The sequence below is a fragment of the Dasypus novemcinctus genome, chromosome 26 (assembly GCF_030445035.2).
Source record: "Dasypus novemcinctus isolate mDasNov1 chromosome 26, mDasNov1.1.hap2, whole genome shotgun sequence".
NCBI lineage: Eukaryota > Metazoa > Chordata > Mammalia > Cingulata > Dasypodidae > Dasypus > Dasypus novemcinctus.
Window position 1 is genome coordinate 31457559 of NC_080698.1, and position 27640 is coordinate 31485198.

General features: G+C 39.1%; 1 protein-coding gene, 1 long non-coding RNA gene and 1 pseudogene across 8 annotated transcripts in view; 2 read left to right on the forward strand and 1 right to left on the reverse strand.

Annotated features, from left to right (window-relative positions):
- The window catches only part of MITF (melanocyte inducing transcription factor), a 235428-nt gene that overhangs the window by 110964 nt on the left and 96824 nt on the right, over positions 1 to 27640 (forward strand). The window contains exon 1 of one of the 6 annotated variants that reach the window (XM_012521027.4): positions 27076 to 27212. The exons of 4 other annotated variants lie outside the window; for them this stretch is intronic. In XM_012521027.4, the coding sequence (XP_012376481.2) occupies positions 27157 to 27212 (56 nt within the window). In that variant the 5' untranslated portion in view covers positions 27076 to 27156. Of the gene's footprint in view, positions 1 to 27075; positions 27213 to 27640 lie in introns of those variants that run through there. One more of the 6 variants, XM_004482046.5, reaches the window with a different exon arrangement.
- The window catches only part of LOC131276105 (uncharacterized), a 173773-nt gene that overhangs the window by 15987 nt on the left and 130146 nt on the right, over positions 1 to 27640 (reverse strand). Inside the window, exons 4-5 of one of the 2 annotated variants that reach the window (XR_011647545.1) lie at positions 22800 to 22976; positions 1621 to 1735 (exon numbers count right to left, since the gene is read on the reverse strand). This is a non-coding gene — a long non-coding RNA (uncharacterized lncRNA). The remainder of the gene's footprint in view (positions 1 to 1620; positions 1736 to 22799; positions 22977 to 27640) is intronic. The other variant, XR_009183593.1, reaches the window with a different exon arrangement.
- Positions 10424 to 14262, forward strand: LOC139437684 (transcription initiation factor TFIID subunit 12 pseudogene; annotated as a pseudogene).

Genomic DNA, 27640 nt, shown 5'->3' on the forward strand with positions numbered 1-27640 from the left:
TGGGCTTAAATATCTGTATTCTCTGATCTTCCACGTAAATTTACTAAGTTCTTAAATCTATATGCACAATAATCAAATCTTAAAATAATTCTGCTGGGGAAAAAAAGGAGGAAAAATTAGGAGGCAGTCTTTGTGACACTTTAATGTGTATGTTTGCTACTTAAAAATATCCAAATACAGCTTTATTTTGTGTAGTTAATTTTGGTGGTGTACAGTATTTGAAAAGGTGACAGATAGAAGGGCAGAATGCAATTCTTTAAGCTGCAATTTGCAGGAGTCTAATAATACATGTCTATTTTCTTTTCTGAATGTGCTATTTATATAATTTATATTTTTAACAAATCTTAGAACAAGAATGAAAATAGTATTTAATCTTAAGGGCATGAAGTGTTGCAGCTATGCCAAATTTGGAAACTTTAAGAAATTCTTGAAATGGTTAGACATGGCTGTTGAATATCTTAATTTATATGTCACAAAGCATAGTGCTGAGTGAGCATATAATGCATGCTCAATTAATGTTAAATGGTTGCGTCAATATGGTAATATTTTTGTTTTTTCCTTCAGAAAAGTAAACAGATTTAATATAAAAGTGGCAGGTCAGTTTTAAAGCCTAGTTAAGAGAAATAGGCCAAGTTAGGTAGTGTACATGATAGGAATAGCAGTGTTATATGTGCAAAGAAATAAGACCAGAAGGAGAAACATCAAAATGTGTACATTAGATGATGAATGTTTTTAATTTTTCATACATGCTTTATTTTCCTTTAATTTTCCACAGTGAATAAATACATTCTATGGAATGTAGTACTTCCATGATACATATAAGGTTTTATGTAAGTAGGTCTTTGATGTTTAGTTAAATCATTTACAATAAAAATGATACATACAAAATATAGTGTAAATGGTATCCCCGGAGTTGGGCAATGTAGTGACTCTGAGTAGAACTTACACTCTAATGAAATTCATTTTCAAATAATATTTATATAGAATCCCAGTGCAGTTGTTTCTAAAAAGTCCTGAAGCTATGCAAAATCACACAGCAAATACCATAGGGTGTATAGGAAAATGGGATGAGGAGCACATTACTAAGAATATTGACAGTGACATATTGAAAATAAATAAATTAATCTAGGAATCTCATTAAGATGATGGACAATTTAAAAATTGTTCAATTGTTAAGAAATACAGAAATAAGACCGTAAATATGGTACTTTACTTTGGGAAAAGAACTGAAATTTGCTTGTGGAACTAGGGGTCAGAAGGGATGCAGTGTGTGAGTTTATTGAGTTTATTGTTCATAATGGAGGAGGGTGATCTGAAATCCATGGGAAGTTGTTTCCCCCTATTTGGGTAGGTATAACAAACCATGGAGATGAGGCAGAGCTGAGGAGATGGTTGATGTGTGTTTGTGTGTGGATTTTGGTGGTCCTGTGTGGTTCAGTTCAGCTGGGTACAGTTTTCTGTACTTTCCTAGTGTTCCTTACAGGTAAAATCGAGCAGAAACATGCAAAAATGTGTGTTATGTCCAGATTGTTCCTACGATGTCAATCATGATGGAACAAATTTGCATTTTCAAACAAGTATTAGAGCAGGACTATGTATGAGATAGATAAAATCACTCACCTCTGGTTGTGTTTAAAGGGCCCAGCTTGTTCCCCACCCTCCCCAACTCCATCCCAAGAGGTTCTCTGGAACATTGCTGCATGGCACAGGACTTGATCGCCCTTTTGTTTGTGACCTAGAACAGATATAGAACAGTATTTTTTTGTGTGTAGAGATGATTGGTCCACCCTTTATATCCTTTCTTGACTGGTGCCTGAAGGCTTGCCAGGCTTTTCAGCTTTCACAAAAGTTCAGTCCCACTGCCGATGGGCTATCCATTAAAGCAAATCGCCTTGAACTTGGCCTAATGTAATACCTCATCCATGTCCTTGTCAGGGAATATAACCTTGAAGACATTGTTATTCAATTCTTACCAAATACTACTGAGAAAAACTAATATTTATGAATTATAGTCTGCAGGCTATATGTTTCGTATGTTTCTCTGGACACTCTAAAACAATGAAGGAGGAGAAAAATCATTTCTAAGGTGACTTTTGCTTTGTCGACATTAAAGTTTAAAGGAAGAAGTTTACATTTATCCAAAGAGAGTGTGGGTTAAAAAATAGTTAAAGAAGAGCAGATGTGGCTAAAGCAGTTGAGCACCCACCTCCAATATAGGAGGTCCCAGGTTCAGTTCCTGGTGCCTCTTAAAGAAAACAAGTAAACAAAAAAAAACAAACAATGAGCAAAACAATGAGCAAAACAATGAGCATGGGAAGTGGATTTGGCCCAACAGATAGGGTGTCCACCTACCACATGGAGGTTCAAGGTTCAAACGCAGGGCCTCCTGATCTGTATGATGAGCTGGCCCACGCTCAGTGCTCTGCGTGCAAGGAGTGCCATGACTCGCAGGGCTGTCCCCCGCGTAGGGGGGAGCCCCATGCACAAGGAGTGCGCCCCGTAAGGAGAGCCGCCCAACGCGAAAAGAATGCAGCCTGCCCAGGAATGGCGCCGCACACATGGAGAGTTGACGCAGCAAGATGATGCAACAAAATGAGACACAGATTCTGGGTGCCGCTGACAAGAATACAAGTGGGCACAGAAGAACACACAGCAAATGGACACAGAGAGCAGACAACTGGGTGGCGGGAGGGGAGGGGAGAGAAATAAATAAAAAATAAGTCTTCGAAAAACAACAACGACAACAAAAAACAATGAGCAAACAGACAAGGGAGCCAACTCATGAGAGCCGATGTGGCTCAGAGGTTGAATGCCAGCTTCCTACATGCAAGGTCCTGGGTTTAATCCCAGTCCTGGTACCTCAAAAAAAAAAAAAAAAAAAAAAGTTAAAGGAAATCTCTTGTAAAATCTATACCTGAAATAAACCATATAAACAGAAATCTCTGTATCTGAGAATTTGGCTCCTCTTGGCAATTCATATTATGAAATTATACTTAGTATCATATCCTCAGCCTCATGAATCCTTGAGCACCTATCTTGTGGATGTTACAGTGTCCTCCTTACGAAGACTCAGGGGAGAAGTGTCTCTCTGGTCTCAATACCACAGATGACTGTACTTCTGTACAACTTGGGTTTTTATTTTATGGATATTGTTAGTCATGCAGCTGATCAGGTCTTCTTCCTCTTTATGGCCACAGACATGTTTTCTTTGACCCACACAATTAAAAAAAAATTTTTTTAACCGAAAAAAAAAAAAAAAGAATCTGGTTTGCCAACATGGGAAAATGACTAGATAGCACACAAGTGAGTTTGAATTTCGAGCAGCTATCGAAAAATCAGATCTGGCAACACTGGGCTTCATGTCTGCATCCAACAGAGGGATCCCAAGAAATATTGGCTTCTTCTGTAAAACAGAGCAGGTGCTCTTCAGTTTGTTTTACTCATTTACATTACCTGCCTGGCCCTAGAAGGCATTGGACTCTGTACTGCCTGGCTTATAAATCAATTTGTGACTGATCTCTACTCTAGAAAGTGTGTAGACTCTTTTTTGCATTTTGTATACTAATCTTATTCCTTGGGTCATATTTTTTTTCTCAAATTCTGTTCATCTTATTTCCCTCATGCATTTACATTAATTTTCTGTTGTTGTTTCATCTTGGGATGTTGTGTGCTTTCTATAAGCTGCCTTAAGTCCTTTTGGGAACAAACAAGGTATAAATAAATAAAAATTGAAGAATGGCATTTTCTTTTTCAAGATCATGTTCTTTTTATTTTATTTTTTGCCTGGCAAGAATTTTAAAAGATCTCACCTTTTTTTCTGACCTATTTTAGTGTCTGCTTGAGTCCACTACCAGGCAGAGCTCTGAAATTCTTTTTTTGGGGAGGTGGGTGGGGATAATTCCTCACAGAAACTCTGGGAAAATTTTTTAAGCATTCAGCCATTCAGTTATTTTATATCTAATATTGGTTGACTTCCCATGGACTTGCATAAAGAACTGAAAAGCTAAGTCAGCAGGAATAGCTGTTCATTGAGTACTAAGAGGGAGGAGACCACTTGAACCTTCTCAGACCATGAGAAGTCGTCCTTCAGTGCCCTACCTGTAAGCACACTGTCATGGCTCCTGGGAAGTGATTAGAGAAGACAAGAGTTGCTATTGGACTGGACACCATGTATATGTCATTCAAAGGGTCCACAGCCCTTGTCCACTTAACACTTGCTGTTAAGTGTATTTAGTGTGACTTGAGAGATGTTGAAAACCACTCTGAATTGATTAGCAGTAGAATCAGTACTTCACGTACACTTCAGGATCTCTATATTCTCTAGAAAACTTTGAAGGTACAACAAGAATGGGCCAACATTTGCCCTTGGGTGGAATTGTGTCTAGCTCCCCTGTGTCGTCCCACCCACTGTTGTCTCCTTGACATTGAGGTCAAGTGCCATTTGCCCTGTATCCCTCTATTTTCTTGAATGTGATCCATTTTTGTTATTTAATTTTATTTGTCATTTTGGTACACCACCCCAATGCTGCTGGTTAAGAATATTCCCATACCTTGGCAGGCACTGAATTGGATTTTCTTTAATGTTCTTCTACTTCCCCAGTGTCAGGGTTGAAACTTCCTTAGCAGGAGCATTATGGGGTATGTATGTAGCTAAAAAGAACAGTGGGCTTATTCATTCAGCAAATCTTTTGGAGCAGCTAAACTGTGTGCCAGTTACTGTTCTGGTACTTGGCAGAGAGCGGTGAACACAAGAGACAAAAATATAAGCCCTACTAGAGTTTGTATTTGGAGGCAGAGGAAGGTAGACAGATAAAAGCCAAACAGATCATATAGAGTCTCTCAGACATGGCAAATAAACCATGTAAGCGGGGTAGGGAGTGCCAGGTGGCCCTGCTTCATTTGGGTTTCTTTGGGGTTGCTGAGTGAGACTTCTCTGCTGAAGTTTGATTTGAACAGAGATCTGCGTTAGCTGTGGAGCGCGCCGTGCAGCTGTCTGGGGTCAAAGCCCTGAAGAGGAAGCATGCTTGGATTTGGCATTAGATATAGTTTCTATTTCAAGTTTTGCCTCTCCTTATGGAGTGAATGGGGTCATTTGGTTTATCCAGCCTGGAACACCTCTGTGACTCATCTCCAAATTCTTTAGACTCTACATTGGTGACTGCACAAGGGAAAGGACCACATCTTACTCATTGGTCTGTATCCAGCACTAAGTCTGGTTCTTGGCTCTTGGTAGGTGTTCAGTAACAGATGGAATTAACAGATGGACACACAAATGGTTTTAAAAGAGTTCACGAAGTAGGAATCATTCTCTTAGTTAAGAATGTATCACAGTCTCAGAGATTAATCACAATGAAGATGACTACCTATGCGGCATTTGTACAATGAATTCTCTTTAATGGTGACTCCACACTTCCTATGCTTAGCAAGAAGTTCTATAGAAAGATTCATCTATAGATCACAACTGGGGACTATTATGACCCAGGAAAGGGATCTGGGATTCTGTGGCGGTTTCCCCTGAGGACTCATAGCCTAATCGATTGGGAGACAGTCCCCTAAATTCAACTAGATATTGGCCATCATCCAGTAGGACAGTGCTAGCTAGACTGAGGGCAGGGACTGTGCCTTAGGTCCTTTGTCTGTTGTTCTTCACTGGTATAGCCCCGTTTCTAGCAGAGCACCCGGGGGCCATACAGGGGCTTCATTAAATATTGGTTAAATAAAGAGTGACTCAAAGCAAGCTTGCATTTCCAAACTTGCATAAAGCAGTGTTGAAGTCACACTAGAAAGAGCACATTCTGCCTATTGCTTTATCAAGAAAGACACAGTGGAACTAGAGAAGATTAAAAAGAATAACATAGTGCCGATGCCAGGCATAGTGCCAACTGACTTCTTTTAACTCATTTGGTTATTTTTTCAAATATATTTTTTATTTATTTTTAAAAGATCACACAAAATCATTTAGTTATCAACCCCATCTACAGGTGAGGCTTCGAGCTGGCAAGTGTCAGAGTCAGGTAGTTTGACTCCAGGGGTTGTGTTCTTAACTCCCTCGAGCCTGTAACTTACAGACAAGAACTACGAAAAGAATGAAATTTAGTAGCAGAATGGACTCTGTTAGTGACTTTAGTAACGGACAGTCTTTTCTGGTGAAGGAAATCGTTTCACATGCCACGGGTTTCAGATGGAGATTGAAAGGTCTACTTTTCACTCCCATTTCTCTGGCTTTCTTGGGTATGCCTCGAAGCATTTGTTTTGGTTCAATTTCTTGAGGCTTTATCAGGTTTGCTGGCAGTCATTTTGGAACTCCTTCCTAGCAGGAATCCTTCTTCTGATTCTGATAAGACCTGAGTATTTTCTTACTGCCATATTCACATTCTCACATGCTTCGCAGCCTATCAACTCTTTCCATCACATTCACGTTTAATGATGTGCTAGCAACAGAATCCTCTCATCAGCCCTGACTCCTCCCACTGTCCCTATTTCATGAACAAATTCTTTTATTTTTTGTTCTAGGACAATTGGATTTTTCTGCTGCTTATTTAATTTTAGATCCAGTGAACTCATTTACTACTATGCTTTTCCGAAGAACAAGTTTAAAAGCAGAAAGGAAGCTGGTGAATTTGTAACAGGCTGTTGGGATGTGGGAGGATTGTTGGAATCCTTGTGTTTTCTTTTCATTTGAGGGTTTTAAAGTGAGGAGAGTATTGGAGTTTTTGTAGATGGTATCAGCGTAGATGCCAGACACACGGATATCCTGACCAACTTTGTGGAGAAGATGAGAATGGCTGTATTTCTCATGACTTTATTTTTCCAGAGCTGCTTCTATGGCAAATATTGGCTGGATTTTAAGAGCAAGGGTTTCATAAATGTTCTGTCTATTACCATGGCTGAGGAATCAAAACAAAATATTATTCACTGATTTCCTAGAGCACTTATGGATGGATTCCAGAATAATGCTGTTATGTTTGCTCCTAGACCACATGAAGACTTTAAAATAAAATGTTACTGGAAACACATTGACTAAGATGAATTGAATAGAATATTTGTATTATTTTTCATTTCTGCCTGGTAATGTCAGGCTAGGAATAGTGACATAGGTGAACTGAGTGATGAAAAGGCTTTGTAAGAATTTACTTCTTCAGACACTTGGTATGGACGTGATAGTAATGATCAGAATGTGTAACATCTCTGTAGCTCTTTTTTTCCCCCTTGAGGTGCCAGGGATTGGGGAATGAACCCGGGACCTTGTATGTGGAAAGCTGGCACTCAACCACTGAACCACATTGGCTCCCCTGAGTTGGTTTTTTCGTTTTGCTTGTTGTTTGTTTTTGTTTTTTCAGGAGGCACAGAGAACCAAACCTGTGACCTCCCATGTGCCCGTGTGGGAGGCAGGAGCTCAGCCACCACAGCTCTTAATGATTATCCCTATTCTTATTTAAGGGCAGACATTACTGATGTTAAAAAACAATACATCCACTGTGGATACTGCAAAGATTGTCATAATTTCTTCTAGAGTAATCCCATTTTTTATGTGATTAATGAGAATAAGGAGTAGGAAGTGAGATTACAAGGAATTTATAAGGAGTGTAGAGAGGTAGCTTTTTACACTGGGACTTTATTTGGGCAAAGATACTTCTATAATATCTTATGTATCCTAGAGTGTGGCAAGATAGCCCAAATATAAATCAAGGAGTTCAATTCAGTTGCTGTTTGGGAAGAGTTCCTTTTGGGAGACCAGTTTGTATCAGGCCATGGTGGTGATGGTGATGGTGATGATGCTGCTGTTAATAATAATGGCTACAAATATTTAGAACAGTTTCACAGATTCAGGTTCTATGCCAAATTCATGGCATGCATTATTCCATGCACTATCTCACCACAGCCTATGAAGTTGGGACTGTTCTTATCCCATTCCTCCCCAGAAAAGGAAACTGAAGCTTGGGGTGGGGTTTGAATAATTTGCCCCTGGGTTGCACAGCTAAGGAATGAGAGGGTAGGAGCTTGGATTTGAGCCCAGTTCTTTCTGACCCCAGAACCTGGGTTTTTATGCCACATCCTTTCTAGAAATAAGAAACTTGCCTGGGCTATTTCAGTGACCTGTTAACTCTCCTTCCGGCCTCCCTTCTCTCTCTCTTCTTTAAATCTTTTTCCTGCCACCAACTTTCTAAAGCATGCACCAAAGCCTCAAAGGTCCCCCTTCCTTCCTTCTTTGCCTGGTGAATTCTCAATCTTCAGGACTTCTCTACCCTGGTCTTTCTCCTTTGACCTTCAACCATACATTGTTCCAGTCTTAATTAAAGCCCTTTGCAGTTTACAGTCAACTGCTTAACCATTTCAGGGATTACTAACCTGCCGTTCCAGCATTCATGTAAGCTCTGTGTGTCTGTGGCTGGGTGAATTTTTCTGGAGAGAATCTGTAATTTTCATATGTATCTCAGAAAAGTATGTGACACCAAAAAGGTGAAAGCATTGTTTATAGGATCCCTCTCCCTCCCCCAATTAATGAGCACCTGGAGGGAAAGCACATATCTTTCCTATTCATATTTATTTCCCTGGTGCATGGATATAAAATTACTATGTTTTCTGCATGACTGGATAAGTGACTGTGTTTACTGGTAGGACTATGGGGTGGTAGAGCCTGTGGATTAAGCACAAGGGATCTGGAGTCATATTGTGTCTTGATTAGAATCCCTTTTCTTCAGAGCCTTCAGCGAGAGATATAACCTCCCAAAGCCTCGTTCTTCTTGTCTGGTAAACGGAGCATCATAATGGTATTTAGGTTAAACAGTAGTTATGGAGGATTTAAATATGTGTATGCAAAGTGCCTAGCACAACCACAGCGCATAGCACACCTTCCCTAATTAGCTATTATTATTGTTACTTAAGAACTTTTGGTAGAGGCTGTAGGATGACCTCTATGTGCTCTACCTATTCATTATTTGCTTAGTGATCTGGGAAATATTAAAACTCTCAAAGTAAAAAGAGTTTTCATGTCGCTCTTCAGTTTTGCAGACTGAGAACCCATCTGCTTTTTTTTGTTGTCTTTTTTTTTAAAGATACATACATCACAAAAAATGTTACATTAAAATATATAAGAGGTTCCCATATACCCTATACCCCCCCACTCCTCCCACATCAACAACCTCTTTCATCACTGTGGCACATTCATTGCATTTCCACCTGCTTCTTTTTTAATACTTTCAAAAATTTTTTATTTTTTAACTTCTTTAGATTACATAAATATTACATAAAAATATAAGGGATTCCCCACCCCCTCCCCTCCACACTTTCCTGCATTAACGACATCCTTCATTAGTGTGGTGCATTTGTTACAGCTGTAATCCACGCTTAGTGGCAATGCTCCAGTATGTGTTCAGTTGTAGCAAATGTACCCCACCTGCTGCTTTAGCCACAGTGGCAGGTGCCGGCAGAGTTAACCTCCCTAGAATATTTTTCCTCGCCATTTCCTTTCCCTATGGCCCCGTCCGTGACTGAGTGGTGGCTCAGGCTCCACAGATGGACACCCAAAATGCCAGCTAATGGAAATACGGGCCCTCTGCCCCTGAGGATTTGGACATATGCTTTTTGTGTTTAAATCAACAGAAAAAAAATGCAACTGTAGCCACTCCTCTGCACAATCGTTGTAGTAGCCTTTTTCCAGGCTTGTTCTCCAAGCCCCAGAGAGCCAGGCCATCCTTTGTGAGTCTCTCTGTGCCTCGCAGGTGAGTACATTAGGTCAGATGAAAGGCAGAGGCCGGCGGGGCATCATCATTTATTTACACAGCAATGATGAATAGTTTTACACAGATCAAGGCATACAAGTTATTTATATAGTACGGCCACAGGGTCACATTGGCAAGAAGGAGCCTTTAGAAAAGTGCTTTAGTTGGATACATTTGAACTCTGGCCCATTTAAATATATTTTTAAGTATTAAAAAAAGGTAGCTCAAATCTCTGCAGAAAATGTAGTGTGAGCTGATTTCATTGACAAAGGGGGAAAATAGCCAACTTATGCTTTTCCCATAGTCTGTTTTTAAAAAGTGTGTACCTTTTCTATTTCTCATTGGTAACTGTGGCCTTAGGTGAGTCACTTGCAAATATCCTTTTTTGTTCTTTTGATAATAAAAATGGAATAGCAGCTTTATTCAGAATCACCCAAAACTGGAAATAGCCCCAAACTGGGAATAGCCTAGACGTCCTTCCACTGGTGGCATGGGGTTCATCCATACAATTAAATAGTTAGCAATAAAGAGGGACAAACTCCTGAAACCTGCCTGCAGTAATATATCACATTCACTTTGCAAAGGGAAAGAAACCAGACTCAAAAGGATATATATACGTTATAAATCCATTTATATCACATTCTGGAAAAGGCAAAACTATAGGGACAAAAAAATGGATAGGTGGATTCTAGAGATTGGGAATGGGAGACGTTTTAACCACCAAGGGACAGCATAAGGTAATATTTTGTGGTGATGGAATTACTCTGGAGCATGAGTGTCATGGTGGTTACATGACTGTACATTTCAAGATGTATAGAACTGTGCACCAAAAAAGGATGAATTTTACTGTAAAGAAAGTAAGAACCAAAAAGGATAGTTGCATCTGCCCAGCTCACTCACAGAAAAATGTGGACTTGCTGTGAAAAGGGAAGTACATGTTATTTAAACTGTAATATAAGATAGTTTTTTTTTTTTTAAAGATTTATTTATTTTATTTAATTTCCCCCCCTCCCCTGGTTGTCTGTTCTTGGTGTCTGTTTGCTGCGTCTTGTTTCTTTGTCCGCTTCTGTTGTCGTCAGCGGCATGGGAAGTGTGGGCGGCGCCATTCCTGGGCAGGCTGCTCTTTCTTTTCACACTGGGCGGCTTTCCTCACGGGCGCACTCCTTGCGCGTGGGGCTCCCCCACGCGGGGGACACCCTTGCGTGGCACGGCACTCCTTGCGCGTATCAGCACTGCGCATGGCCAGCTCCACACGGGTCAAGGAGGCCCGGGGTTTGAACCGCGGACCTCCCATATGGTAGACGGACGCCCTAACCACTGGGCCAAAGTCCGTTTCCCAATATAAGATAGTTTTAAGGTTGTTAGTTTATTGTGGGAATTTTGAGGATGAAGAGGCATCTGGTTGGGATCACTGAAGATTTTTATCAAGAAAATGAGGGAGATTTGTCAAGAAGTAATTTTGAAGAACAGATAGGCTTTAAAAACGCAGACTTAGTAAACTTTTAATCACCATATGACATTCCTACAGAAAAGTATACAAATTTTATGTATACTGCCTGAAGAATTTTTACCAAGTCAATACGCTAATGTAACCAGCACCCAATCCTACAGGGGTGTTGCTAGCACCGGTGTGTGCATCCTACTCAGCCTCCCCCCAAAAATAACAATGTTTCGGCTTCTAACACCATAGACTAATAATGAATGTGTGTGTATATTTTTGACTTTATACAAATGGAGTTGTATAGGATGTTTTCTCACATCTGGATTCTTTTGTCAACCTTATATAGGTACAATTCATCCCTGTTGTCGTATATGGGAGTCGTGCATCCTCACAGAGGATTCCATTGTGTGACTACATCTTAATTTCTTGATTCATTCTACTATTTTTTATTATATTTTAAATTTATTTTTGAAAGACACAGATTACATAAAATATTGCATAAAAAAAAAAAGGGATTCCCTATGCCCCAATCCTCACACCTCCACTTTTCCCCAAATTAACAACTTCTTTCATTAGTATGGTACATTCATTGCAATTGATGAACACATTGGAGCATTGCCACTAAGCATGGATTATAGTTTACACTGTACTTTACCCTCTCTCCCACTTGATTCTGTAGGTTATGGCAGGATATATAATGGCCTGTATCTGTCATTGTGATGTCATTCAGGACAATTCCAAGTCCTGAAAATGCCTTCATATTATACCTCTTTGTCCCTCTTCCTGACTTCAGGATGTCCAATGGCCACTGTCTCCAGATTAATGATGGAATTTCTTCCATTGCTAGAATCATAATAAGTCTATAGTAGAATACCAGTAAGTCTACTCTAGTCCATATTTTATTCCCCAATCTTGAGGATTATGGGATGGTGATGCCCACTCTACCTCTAATCAAGAGGGGATTTCAATCCCATCTGGCTGATGGATGGAATTCTCTTGTTTGCAGTTGTAGACTCTCTGTTCCTTGGTGTGGTGGTTGTCGATCCTCACCTCCTTGTTAGTTGTCTTGGGTGAGCCCAATGAACTGGAGAGTAGGTGTTGCAACTCTGCTGAGACTCAGGGCCCAGCTGGCACATGGACAGCCCAGAAATTCAAGTCTCTTGGACGTATATCTACCAACTCCAGCACAACCATAGATTCAAATAAAAGAGACTGAAGAGGTACGTGTAGAGAAGTCACATCTGAGTCCAACTCTGTCTCACTCAAGAGCACAAACTCTAAAGTAGGGCCCACTGGCAAGGCACCAAACTCCAGAGCTATCTGCCATGACCACAGGACCTGGGTGTCTCCAGAGTCCTCAGGAGCCCCACCATTTAGGGTAGCATCTGCTTTGGCAGTCTGTCCATTCTACTGTTGCTGGACATTTGATGTGCCTACAGTTTTGCTCTGTTAAGAGCAATATTTCTATGAATATTCTTGTTAAGTCCATTTTTGGTGAGCAAACACATAAGTTACTGTTCAGTTAGATATCAAGGAATGAAATTACTGAATCATGAGGTATACATATATTCAGCTTTGGTAGATATTACAAACAGTTTTCCTAAGTTTTTGTACAAATTTATACTCCTAGCAGTAATATGTGAGTGTATGAGTTGCTCTATACCTCACTAACAGTTGTAAATACATCTCTCTTTTATTTTAGTGAAAAATTGGAAGGCTTTTTGATAGAGAGGGAGGGTGAGTGAGGGCATAAAGGGTACTCCAGACAAGAGGAACAACCCAAGCAAAGTGTACAATTAGGTAATGAACAAGGAGTTTATAATGGTTGAAATTGTCATAATAGATCTCATAGACAGGTAAGTTGGCCTTGATCGCCACTCTAATTAAGGCATTTGAAATTCAATCGTTGTATATTGATGAATCACTAATTTTATTAAAGTAGTTGCATGGTAACAGTAAAACTGTGCTTTTGGAAGATTTTTTTAGAAATAGGTGCAGGAGGCAGGTTTCTGGGTTGAAGGCAGAAATACTTGGTCAGGGCTGCACATTCTGACTTGGTTGCTAAGAGGAACCCTTCACTGGTGTATGCTCTGCATGTTATGGGAAGATAGACACTGCTGCCTTTGATTGTCCTTGGTCCTCACATCTCTGTAGGAAACAAGATCTTGATAAGCTCTAGGAGCTCAAGTCCATAGCTCAGCAGATTACCAACCAGTTTGGCCCCTCAGCTCCAGTCAACCTTTCTTGTTTCTCATCCATAAAGCCAGAACCAGCCAGCACTCCTCCACAAGGCTCCTTGGCCAGCAGCCCTGCGCAGGTAAAGCTAACCAGGCACTCCTGAGACCAAGAAGAATTTGCAGGACTTAGTAAGAAAACTGGATCCTAGTGAGTAGTTGGGTGAAGACGTAGAGGAGAAGCTGCTGCAGGTTGCTGATGATTTTATTGCGAGGGTAGTGGTGGCAGACTTCCCACTTGCTCGGCATCACAAGTCCAACACCCTGGAGGTGAAAGATGTCCAACTGTGTCTAGAGAGCCAGAGGAATTTGTGGATCCTAGTGTATGCCTATGAAGAAATCCGACCCTACATAAAAAATGTACCACATAAGCTCACAAACAGAGAATGGCATCGCTCCGGAAAATGACCAAGAAGTAACACAGGGAAAGGTCAGGGCATGGATAACAATGTATTTGTGGAGATATCTGAGCTGAGGCTCACCCCTGCAGTTTTTTTTTTTTTTAATGCTTTACAGAGCAACATAAACATTTTGATTTAATAGTGCAAAAATATCTATAATGACTGAGCGGAACTGCCAAAAGAATAAAAGCCCCTACATACCCACCCCTCCTCCCAAAAAATAGTAGGTAGAGAATATATTTGGGAAAATTGAGAGAACAGTTTAGCAGTCCAGGTCAGAGTTGAGTATCAGAATAACTGTGAGGACAGAGGAGATGTAGTTTGGTGGTTGTTAGATAAGATGTGATAAGTGCCTGGAACAGTAGAGGGTTAGGGGAAGGAAGGGGAAGAGGTACCTCTGACTCTGGTGGTATCTCAGCCAGTTATGTCAAAATTCACTAGTATCCTTCTTTATGTCTTGAAAGAATGACCTATACTTGCTATCTCCATTTCTTTACTTCCTGTGGTAATTTGATACTTTTATGGACACCAGAAAATCATGTCCTCAGGACCAATCCATTCCTGTGAATAAATCCTATTGTAGGTGAGACCTTCTTTTGATTAGGTTACTTCACTAGGGCTTGACTCAAGGTGGTTCTCAATCTTCTTACTGGAGGATACAGAGAGAGAGAGGCAGAGAATAAGCCACAGGAGCAGAGAGAGTGCCGTGGGAGCAAGAAGTTGAAATCAAGGGAAGCTGGGAGAGAGGATGCCGGAAGCCTAAGCAAGGAAACCTGGGAGAGAAGGGAGAGACCAGCAGATGCCTCCCTGTGCTGCTCTTCAGGGAGAAAGCATGGCCTGATGATACCTTGATTGGACACTTTCACGGCCTCAGAACTGTGAGCTTTCAACCTAATAAATCCCCCCTTGTAAAAGCCAACCCATTTCTGGTATATTGCTTTCAGCAACTTTTAGCAAACTAAAACATTTCCCTTACACTCTTTTTATTTTAAAAGTTTAAAATTTTTTTTTATTTTAAAACATATCCTACATAGAGAAAGTGTTTACAACCTACCAGTTTAGTTTAAAGGATAGTAAAATGAGTAACATGCACCCACCATCCATTTTAAGATACAGAACACTCTGGAAGCCTCATCTTGTATTACAGCCTCCTCTCTATTCCCTGCTGAGTTAATGACTATCTTAAGTTTTGTGCTAATCACTTCCTTGGTGTTCATTATAGTTTTTCTATCTATGAATACATCCCTAAAGTATACTTTGAACTTTAAATAAATGGAATCTAGGGCTGTATTCTATGTGACTTGCCTTTTTTTCATCTAACATAAGTTCTGATTTTATCCATGTTAAAGGCCTGTTGTAGTTCATTCATTTTCGCTGTTAGTGGTCCATTGGGTGAATAAACCTCAGTTTATTGACCCATTCCCCCTTCATCTTTAATCCCTTGTGTATGACTTTAATCACTCAAAATAATTTTTCACAAATACTGGGGTATATGTAAAAGATTCAAGTACTGTGTCCCACAGACATAAAAGCTGTCTTATAAAAACATAGAAATGCCTAGCCATAATTTGGTGCTTAAAATGTGTTGGAACTACTTTGTTTTCTGTATGGGAGAAACGCTTACTCTAAAATAGGGCTCCTCAACCTGAGCAGCACTTGATGTTTTGACCCCCATAATTCTTTGCTCTGGTGCCTGTCCTGTGCATTGTAGGATGTTTAGTGGCATCCCTGCCTCTACCCACTCGATGCCGGTAGTGGCCCCCACCAAGTTGTCATAACCAAAAATGTTGCCAGACATTGCCCTCTGGGGTGGGGGTAGGAACAAAGCCCTCCTTTGAAAACCATTGCTTTAAAGTATTAAGATTCCATGAGAAGGCATTGAATTACCAACCCTGACTAGAGACAAGCATCAGAAAATAAATTTTGTAAGAACATCCTGTAACCTTCCTCTTTCTCCTTGATGCCCCATCCTTGTCCTGGGTTGATAACTGTGTACAGCAGTATTTTCTTTGTCTTTTGGCATTAGATCCTTCCCTGGTCCTGGAATCAACCCTCTCCTGTTGCAAGTGAGTTAGCATTCTGTGCTAGAGCCTATTTATATGTTTTCATGAACTGAGTATCTCTTTGCCCTAACCCACCTCCTAGCCTAGAGGTAGTCCTTCCTTTATGGGTTTGATAAGATGATTTATGCTCATTGCATTTATAAATTGCTTCTTTTTCCCCCGAAGTGAAAAGCAAAACAAAACAACAAAGAAAAACATATAGTTTTTTAATAAGTTATAATAAATGCATGGTAATAAATCAAAGATGAAAAGGCAATTGAAATATATGTGTTGTAAACATACATTTTCATGGCATTATTAGTACATTCATATTCCAAAGGTCAGATTTACTAGAAAATGCATATTAGAAGTTAATATTTAAAAACAGGGGTATAAAAATAATAGAAAATAGGCAAATGGTAAAATGGTGGGAGCTTTGGATCTTTAAAATTAATTTTAAAATGTAAATTAAAATATATTTAGGTAGTGTATGTCTCTCCCATAACTCTGTGTATTTTTTTTTCAATTACAACGCAAAACCCTGTGTATGATTCCCAAAGAATTGCTCCACCCAGTGTATGAAAGTATTTTACATCTAGGGAAAAAATAATCTGTACCAAGAATCTCTTGGTTTTTTTGTGTGTGTGAATTTAGAACACTGAAACCAAAACTGGATTAGAAATTAAATTTGTACCCCAGGAGATTTTTGAGTAGCCAATAACAGTGGCAGAAGTGACCTTCATAGCAAGATAAGTGAGGTCTTTATATATTGAAACATCAACCTCAAGCTTGCATGACATTTTGTTCTAACAGCTTTGCCTTTTTTTCTGGACAGAGGTTTTGTTTACAGTCACTATCAACAAACGTGTGTCACTTCCATTGTGATATTCTCAGTCCTACTTGGCCAGGCCCCCACTTTTCCTGTATGGAATCCTATCTGAGAGTCATGCTCATTTTCCACAGTTAGGGAGTGATTACGGCTAGACCCACTTACTATGACTTCAAAACCCTACATGGTTTTCTTTATCAGACTGAAATTCTTTGTAGCTGTTACACAACTTCTCACCACAATAGAATGTCACTATTTCTGGACTGTGTTTAATCTCGTTTCCACTGAAGAATGCTGGTATGTTCCTCATTTCTTTCAGTCAGTGTCTCCCAAATTTCAGCCATTCTCATGTGAACTTCACTTTTGCTTTGTATACTGCATGAGGGCTTGAAAAAATTTAAATAAGTATATTTAAAAGGAGATGTTATGATAAAGGAGAACCACAAATAAATAACCGTAGAATATATTTAATGAAATGGAAAGAAATTTGTTAGATTCTTAGTAGATACATTGTCTGGGAGATGCCTGAGCCTGAGAGGACTGAGCATTTTGTTAGAAAGGGCAGGTGTTGAGAGATTGAAGACATGTTAGTACCAAGTCAAGACTTTTCCCTGGGATGAAAGAAATTTGAAAGGCCCCTTTTCACTGCTATTCCATTATTATTTAATGTGGCATCTCTGTTTCTCAATTTGGGATCATCTTGTAACCCATGTTTGGGAAATTTTGCTCATGGTTTACCATCTTTCCAAAGTCCATCATTGTCCCCCAAATTTTGCAAAGACCTTGTTTCCCTTAGAAAGTCTTTCTGAATAATTCTTTTCTTTTCTGATCACTTACTGTTTTCCCCAGGAACAAGTATAACTCATGCTATATTGGGTTAAGTTTTTTTCCCCCCCAAAATTTCACATTTTCAAATTCTCTTTCCAATCAGATTAAGATATTTGAAGACAAATATTGTGTGTTTCTTCTTTGTGTTTCTTTCTAGTGAATGTCATTAATTTAACTTCTGCTTGGTATAAATCTTCAGGGAAGCCTGCTTCATTCTCTAGTTTTTTTTTTTTTAGAGGCAGCACATGGTCAGAAGTGGCCAGAAGAAACACCATGGTCAATCAATTAATTAATTAATTAATCCTATTGACAAAAATTGAACTCCTTCTATGGACCTGGAATTGTGAATGGCTGAAGAGTAAAGTGATGACCTGAATAGTCATGGTTCATGCCTTCGTGGAGTTTACAACCTATGGTGGAGTATGGGGTAGAGACAACTAAAGAGTAACTCTAGGGCAAGATTCTAATTTTAGAATTAGTTTGCTTTGTGATCATTGGGTAGCTCTAAGAAACTTGGAACAGAGGATCATAGTGAGAAGAGTGTGGACTCTGGAGTTTCACACCCACAGCAGCTCACTGACTTTTTTTTTTTTAAGATTTATTTTTTTATTTATTTCCACCCTCACCCAGTTGTCTGCTCTCTGTGTCCATTCGCTGTGTGTTCTTCTGTGAGCGCTTCTATCCTTGTAAGTGTTTCTTTTTGTTGCATCATCTTGTTGTCAGCTCTCTGTGTGTGCAGCGCCATTCCTGGGCGGGCTGCACTTTCTTTCATGCTGGGCGGCTCTCCTTACGGGGTGCACTCCTTGTGCGTGGGGCTCCCCTATGTGCGGGGGACACCCCTGCGTGGCAGGGCACTCCTTGGGCGCATGAGCGCTGCACATGGGTCAGCTCCACACGGGTCAAGGAGGCCCAGGGTTTGAACCGCGGACCTCCCATGTGGTAGGCAGATGCCCTAACCACTGGGCCAAGTCTGCTTCCCTCATTGACTTTTTGACTTTGAGTAAGTTACTCACCTTACTCCCTGGCCCTCAGTTTATTTATTTATATAAAAAGAGATTAAATAAACATCAGGTATAATATACAAATAGGAGGTACAGTCGTCAGTTTGAGGATATGATGACGTATTCTCCAAGTTCTCTTTAATCCTCCCCATTGCTTTTAAAAATGAGGCAGGGGGAGCAGATATGGCTCAAGCGGTTGAGCTCCTGCCTCCTACATGGGAGGTCCTGGGTTCGGCTTCCAGTGCCTCCTGAAAAATCAACAGCAAAATAAACAACAAGCATAGCAAAACAAAACAAAAAACAGCTCAGGGAAGCCAGTGTGGCTCAGTGGTTCAGCACCAGCTTCGTACACACAAGGTTCTGGTTCAATCCCCAGCATCTGGTACCTCAAAAAAAAAAAAAAAAAAAGGGCAAGGATGCTATCTCATTTGTTTTTTTTTTCTTCAGATTTCCTGCCTGACATATTGTGTGAAACATTAGGACATAAAAAGTATTGATACTTGATCTAGTGTTAGAAACCAAATATTCATGCTAATGAAGATATCATTGCAGATGGTACTTAAAGATTGTAAATCCACACCATTTCCAAATTATATGTTTAGATTAATAAGTGATTTGAGAATTCAGCTATCCCAAAGCATTTCTTTCTCAAAAAACTAAGATCTATGTTGTGTCACTGCTATATCTAAAGCATATTGATCAATGCCTGGAACATAGTTAGTGCTCAATAAATATTTGTTAAATGAATGAATGATTTTTTCTTTAGCAGCTTGCCTGTCATACATGTCAGTTAATTAATGTTTAATAAATGCTAAAGAGGGGAGTGGCTGTAGCTCAATTGGTTGAGTGCCTGCTTCCTAGATTATGAGGTCCTGGGTTCAGTCCCTAGTAGCTCTTAAAAATAAAAAATCCACACACAAGTGAAAATAGAAAAAATAAAATAAAATGAAATAAATGCTAAAGGGAGAATTAAGTAGTTTTGTTAGACGCTATTTTTTTTAAGGTACGTGACTTAATTTTTAAAACAAAGATAAAAGTTTTTCTTTATCACTTCATGACAATATTCCTTGACTTTATACAGGATATTAATTTAAAATATTGGTTATTTTAACATTTTACTATCAACATAAATATATACTTTGATTATATGCAAGACTCCCTAGAGTGTAAATTAGACAAAGAACGCTAATGTGTACTGAGTTTATTGTGATTGATTGGCTTTAATCAACAGACAGGAAGGATTTTTGTGCAAATATTTTTTTTCTCAATTTAAATCCTGTTTGCTCAGCATAACTGAAACAGGATGTCATTAGTATAAGAGCAAGTGTTTGAGAGGCTTCAGAATTTTGTGAAATTTGACTATTAATACAAACTTAACATAAGGTGATCTATTGAGCACAAAGAGATTTGATTTGTTATAGTTTTATTTATTTGAATACATGATTTCTACTTGCCTTATGGGTATGTTTATATTGTATAATAGAAATTAAAAGTATGGATTAAAATTTTGTCTCTAGCTAAGCTAATCATTGAAAAAGTATAGTAGTTGTCCACTATCGAATGTTACAGATAACCACTCAATATCTTAGTATTTAGTTATTTGTTATGAATATGTGATTCACAAATTTCTCTAGACCTTTCCTAAACTTACATATATTTTGAATCTGTGCAAGTTCTTGAAAAATCACTTTTCAAAAATAGCTTAATTGGTGCCTGCAAAGACTATGTTGTTATAGAACATGAAAGTCTTTAAGGTTCTAAGGGCTTATTTTCATTAAAGACAGTACTCTGGAATTGGCTCCTTATTCCTCATATAACGTTGGTTATGTGAACAAAGTGCTAACTCTGCTCCAGGCACCGGGCTAAGTACTTGCCATACCTGACCTCCTTGAATCCTTACATCAGTCTATGATGTAAGCAATATTAATATCCCCATTTTACAGAGGAGATATTGGGACTCAGAGAAGATCAATCACTTGCCCAAAGTGAAGGCAGAATATGAACAGAGTAGGGTGTGTGAGTGTGTGTGTATGTGTTTGTGTGTCTCCACCACACTATGTAGTCTCCAGTAGGAAAAAGCATCCTAAGTGTATTATCTGTGGGGGAGACATGTAAATTATTCGTCTATTTATAAATTGGTGGGTGCGTCAGAGATTTGAGGCCTACAGGCTGAAACCACTTCCCTGGAGTGTTACCACATCTTGTACAGATTGGAGTTTTCTCCAATGATAACAATGGTAACTGCTTTCCACAATAGCATCATTGTCTGCAAGATGCAGTCTCTTTCCACCTTCAGCTCAGTTTCAGTGTACAAATATTTAATTTAAATGAATAGACCAAAAAAATAATCCTTTTATTCAATTCTGTCTTGCGCATAAAGGATGAAGATGGGTCTGTGAGCCACTCATGCCTTTACCAGTTGGACATAATGGAGGAGTGAAGTCATCTTCCTTAGCAACCAAGACCTTAGCTAAGTGGTCCGTGGAGGCCACTTCTAATAGCTGACTATTTAGTTGCTTTAAAATATTTTAATATCTTGGCTCCTGCTTGGAAAAAGAAAGAACTGATGTTTTTGATGATGATGATGATGATGATGATAATGATAATGATAATGATGGTGCATTCCGCATTCTGGATTCTTATTTGCTTTTCAATTTTTCATTACTTAACAAATTTACTACAGTAAAAGAGAAGTCCAGATGTTTCTTTGTAAGTGAATTAGGAGTTAACCACTAAAAAACAACGCCCGGTGATCTTAAAGTTCTGAGGTGGAAGAGGTTATTTATTGTACAGTATTGTAACTTTGGCCCCCTCCACCTCTCCACCTCTACACACTGGGGACAGCCTTATCTTTTCCTGTTTATTTACCTAGATAAGGAAAGTAAACAGCATTTTTACTAAATTTTTCATTTGAGATTATCAAAGTGGTATAATCTCATCAGTGTTTCTCTCCCCAGTTTTGGGTTATCTTACCTACTTGGCTTATATTGCAGTTTGTGGTCTGTTTATTACAAATGCTGTTACCATTTATAGATAACAAAGAAACAGTATCAGGATCCCTTTTAATGCCAGAGAGAGAATATCAGAGAGCTCTAGGTTGGGAATTAATCTATTATACTGATTATTATATTAAACAACAGAGCCAAGCTAACATTTTATATATTTCTCCATTAATTTTTTTTAAATTCTGAGACAATTTAAGATGTCTCTTTGTGGATTATTTTTTTATTCTCAGGATAGATTTTTCTAAACAGTTTAAATAAAACATTTTTTTCTCTCTGGATGTTTGTATAGGCATCTATACAGTTCTCTAATAATGTTGGCATAACTCTAAAACAAGTTTACCAGGGGTCATCTTAGTCTTTTCTATTTTCCTTTTCAACCTTGAAGGGTTTCTTTGTGTATCAGGCACAATGAGCAGTCTTTTAGAGGATGCTGTACTATAATTGTTACAGGGAGATCTGTTCTTGGTAGTAGAAAAAAATAGAAACAGGATGAAAGAGATAAAACATGATTGAGTGGTACTGAACAGTTATTTCTGTAGATAGGTAGTCATTAAAAATTTCCTCAGTCATGCTGTGAGAGTTTTGAATTAGAACTGCTGGATCAACTCCCTGTAAGTTTTTCCCCTTTATCCTCCTCTGCCCCAATAGTTTATGCCCTGGAAGTGAGTTGCGCATAGTAACTGAAAGCTTCCAAGTAAAGGGCATACAGTTGTGTGTCCCATTTATGCTGTTGACTTCCTTTCTAATTAATCAAAAGCCATCCTTAAATTCTACTTCATAGGTCCTTCCTTACCTGATCTTTTTTTCATTTTGTCACTCATATAACCATTTTTCCATCCATCCATCCATCCTTCCATCCATCCATCCAACAAAGAAATATTTATTAGCACTTACTATATGCTAGTTACTGAAAATAAAACAAATACAAAGTACCTTGCCCTCCATGGACAAAAAACAAATTAAGCAGACAAACATAATGGTTACAAACTAGATTAAGTGCCATCAAAGAAAGAAACCAAGACCCTTCTGAGATACAGAAAACCAGAGATGGGTATTTCTGCTTTAGGTTGGATGGTTAGGGAAGACCTCTCTGACCAGGAAATGTTAGTCCTATAAGAGGTCAACTGAGGGGAAGCAGATGTGGCTCAAGTGATAGTGCTTCCGCCTACCATATGGGAGGACCTGGGTTTGATCCCTGGGGCCTCCTAGAGAAAAAGAAGAAGAGAAGGCGTGCTCACATGGCGAGCCAGTGCCTGTGCGAGTGCCTGTGTGGTGAGCCAGTGTCCGCATGAGTACCTGTGTGGTAAGCCAGTGCCCTTGCAAGTGAGTCTGCAGCAAGATCATGACACATCAAAAGAGAGACAAGGGAAGAGTCCAAGGTGAAGCACGGCAGAAACCAGGAACTGAGGTGGTGCAATTGACAGGGAACCTCTCTCCACATCAGAGGTCCCCAAGACCGAATCCCGGTGAATCCTAGAGGAGAGAAAATGAGAAGAGAAGATAACACAGACAGCAAAAACAGCAGGGTTGGAGGGGGGGAAGGGAAGGAAATAAATAAATCTTTAAAAAAAAAAAAGGTCATCTGGAAGATAAGAAGGAGCAGCCATGGAAGGGATAGTTGGAAGAGGGGAGAGAGGGAGAGGCATTTGGTCCTCCCTGCCCATTTTTTTTTTAAGTTAGGCCAGAAATTCATTCAGGTAGGGAGGGAGGGATGAGAAATGGGAGAAAATAATAGATCAGGGGTCCCAGGGAGTTGAAAAGTGATAAAGTGGGCTGATTTACAGACTGCAATTTCACATTATAGATTATCGTGCCCACTCTTTTTAACAGGCGTGTTTGTGTGAGTATGGGGTTTCTCTGATGTGAGTTCCTGAAAAGTGGAGGCTCTTGCATCTTCATCTTTGTCTCGCTCGTAGTACTGAGAACAGTGCTTCTCACATGTCAGGCAAATCAATAACTGAGTTGTAGTGCCTTTTGGTGGCTTTGGATTTGTCCCAGAATGTGAGCTTAATGGCATGTGGGGAGAAGAGCTGTGTTTGTTATCTTGATAGTAATTTTTGAGTTTCATTACCACTTCCATGGTTCTCTTAAATTACCTCATAATGAAGCCTTCGCAGAAAATTCAGTGCATGTCCAAAGCGATTCCAAGTGCATATTTTATAAAAGAATTAAAGTATAGGAATAAAGACTTTTTTACTTGACATTCTTGGATATTTTCCTACCACTTTTAAATGGATAATATGCATAGAATATATTGTAATTATATATATTAAAATATTTTTATATATTTTATCCTATATATGAATGGTTCCCACCTTAACTTCACATTAGAATCTTATGAGGATCTTGAAACAAATAAAGAATTCTAAACTCTCCTGGATAGTCTCATTTATAGTTTGAGGAAAGGGGCTTGACATTTACACCTTTAAAAGCTCTGGAATTTATTTTAAGCAAGCTGGGTGAGGTGGGGAGAAGTCTTTCCAGGCTTCCCAGGTGCTTCTGATAGGAATACAGGTTTTGGAAACCATTGACTGGGATCATAATGAAACATTTGAAGTCGCGGTAGATGCTTCCTAAATTGCATATAGGGGATAGTCCATGGGTTGGTATAGGGAGGGCATATATAAGCCCTCCAATGTTAACTATTTTGTGTTTAATGAAAAGAGCAGTGACTACAGAAAGAAAAGATAGAAGAAAATGAAATGGTTCGGGGGCAATAGAACATTTGATACTCAGATCAAATGAGAAGAACTCTGAGCCATGATAAAACAGTGGTTTTACTTTTGTTCAACCAGGTTATGGTCTGGATATCAAAACTTATCTCCTCTCTAACCCATTCAAAATAGTGATTTTTTCCTTCCAAAAAGATTTCAAAACCCAACCAAAGAAAAATTTGGCTATTGGGATGGCTGATAGTTTTTAAATCTGATTTCAGCTAGGGTTCATCTGGAAAAGGGATCAGTGAGAATTCTGATGACTCTAATTGATATGCTGCAATTTGGAGCAAGGTTTTGAAATGCATTGGAGTAATGGTACTATCTTTATTCTGCACATTCTTTGTTTCATTGTTTTAATATTATTTTTCCCTCTTTTTCTCTACATTACAAATTCTCAGTTTGTGTTTAAATTTAGAGTTAGTGTATATGTGTATGTGTGTCTACATGTATATATACATTTGTATACCCACGAAGGGTACATTTCTGTATACTACAGATATGCTTAAGAGAGTTGCTTACACATTATAGATTAATTTATTTAGAAAATATTTATTGAACATCAACCACTTTATTCTACTAGCTTCTAGGTAGACAATGGTAAATCATATGTGTTTCCTGCCACTCAGAAGACATTTGTTGAATAATTGGGTGACAACTCAAGGGACAGGATTTTAGTATTGAGGAAGTTTATGTAAAACTTTTATGAATTTTGTAGGTGGTAGGCAATGTGCACATTTTAGTCAAGCTTTAGTCCAATTTGCTGGTAGATATTTCATTGAGAACACTACTGGAAAACAGGTCTTTCTAAACTACCATAAATATGTTGAACACATGTTCTTAAAAGTAATTTTATTTACACACTTATATAAATAGTCCATGAAAATGTTTTTTGGGGTGGTGGATTGTCCAGGATAAAAAGTCAAGTGATGTCATTGGCTGAAGAAGCCAGGGAAAATTTTGGCACCACATTGTGTGCCCTAATGGAATGGCTGAAATTGATACCATTGGTTTCATGGTCAACAGTTGAGAGCCCATGGAGGACACAGATTTTCCCTGTGGGTAAGCATGTAATAAATCAGGGTTTTAGGTGTTCTAAAGCTTACTCTGCTGCCTTGTAACTTAAGGCAGCTCAAAATATTGCCTGAGGTAGACTAGAGTCCAGTTTGACCTTTTAAAAAATAACCCTTAATAATCCTGATATGGTAATTCCCTAGCTTCTCTCCCTTTTTTGACCCAACCCTCTACTTTCTCCATGTTTTCTTCTCTCTTCCCCATTTCCCTTGCTTTGATAGGCAGTACTAACCACATTTATAATTATAAGAGCACTTTTTTAATCAAGAGTTTACTATGTGTCGGAGACTATGCTGCAGACATTACAGGTATTATCTCATTTAGTTCTAACAATAACATAGGGGATAGTCCCTTATTATCTCCTTTCTTGGGTGAGGAAACGGGGACACAGAAAAGTTAGCTAATTTGCACAAGGTCACAGAATTAGTAAGTAATGGGATTTGAACTTGAAAAAGTCAACTCCAGGACCTGTGTTCTTAATTTTATGCTAGACTATGCTAGGGGCAGAGAAAGAGAGGTGGGGCAGGTTATTAGGGGGAATTGTGTAGCAATTTAGTCATCTGCTTATTCCCAGTACCTAGCACAGTGCCTGGTATGTAGAAAGGACCCAGAATTTGCACAGTGCCTGGAACAGAGTAGATGTCCCATAAATACTGGTGAGCAAAAGAATGAATGAACAAGTGAACCAAGTAAAAAAGAGCCAGAAAACGTTTGGCTGAGACTCTGGCTGAATATTTCCTATTATTTGAGGAAGTTAAAACAAAATAATTTCATTACAATATGAAATTTAAGTTGGTTATGGTGTATAGAGATTGCATTGTTTTGCAATCATTTACCTCTGAGTTAAATTCTTAGGCACAGAGAGGTGAAACAACTAGACCAGGAAATACAGCCAGTCAATGTCAGATGTCTTTGTTCTGACTCTAAATTGTGTATGGAGAGAAGCATATCTATTTTACATAACTCTGCAGGACATCTTTGGTAATCTGAGTTTGTAGAAGCTGCATAAAAATTTGATAATATTGATGTGGTAGAATTTTAAAGTGGTTTTTGTTTTGTTTTGTTTTTTTTTTGAGAACATGTCTTGTTATTTTTTTTCTTCATGTATACTGATGCATTCAGAATTAGATTGAATCACAGCCTAAGAAAATAACGGTGTATGGCCTGAAGACCTGTGTGTCCTAAAAGATTGTACCCAGAACTAGAAGGAGCTTGCCTCTTACTCCCACCAGGACAGCTCTCCTTATATTCTCGGGGTCTGAGGATGAGGAACCCTGTGCTGCATCAATAACCTGCCATCAGAAAGGTGTGTTCAGTTTTCAAACCCTAGTTCTTTGCACGGATGCATACAGCCTTTGCACGGATGCATACAGCTAGAGGTGTGAGCTGAATTGATGCCTGAGCTCTCCCAAACTGAGAAGGGCCCAAGCAATCCCCCAACCTTCCTACATTTTGTGCATCCAATAAGTGTTAAAAATTCACCAGTTTGTGAAATTACCTAAGTTCTCTAGAAACACGCAGTCCCTGCAAGCCTCAACCGGCACATGAGCTCAGCCAGGTTAAGTAAGCATCCCAGGGTGCTCACCTGGCTGCTGGGTGGGATTTCTTGCTGTGCCTGGGTCATTGCACAGCCCCCTTTGCAGTGTGAGGCAACATTTTTGTGTCCTGCAGGTACAGTAGGTACTGGATTAAACAGGTCTGTGGTTGCAGACAGACACCAGGCACTGTTCTAGCACAGAGCTGTGTTTGGATTGGAGTTTCCAGGGCCTTATCAGGAGCCACCCCTAGTGACACAGCCAGTGCCAGAACTAACTTTGACTTTCACTCTTCGCCAAGGGCTTGCAGAACACCTTAAAGGAAAAAAGATGGAGGCGCTTAGAGTTCAGATGTTTATGCCATGCTCCTTTGAAAGCTTATATCTGTAAGTGAAGTTTTGTTTTGGAAATAATTCTGGGAGCCTTTAACAGGAGTAGATTTTTATTTTAAAGGGGGAGGGCAGAGAAAGGGAAGGTTTTATTGGGAGTTAAAAATACTGGGGCTGTTACTTTTGACTGTAGCTTTATTTGGTTTCAGCTGCAAGCTCTGGTAGGTGGATATGACAAGGATAACAACGAAAATGTGTGTGTGTTAGGGGGGTAATTGAAATGCTAGCTCATTATTTTGTTTTCCTCTCATTTAAAGTTGAAAGTTGGTCTTAAATTAATAATGGAAAAAAAAAAGACTGAAAAATCTGAGTTAGAATAGAGCTTGGTTTATGATTACAAGATGGAATGTAGCCCAGCTTTCTTTATGAATAAAAAAGAATTTTCTTCAGGGAAATGAATATGCTTAGTAGTAGTATTTATCAAA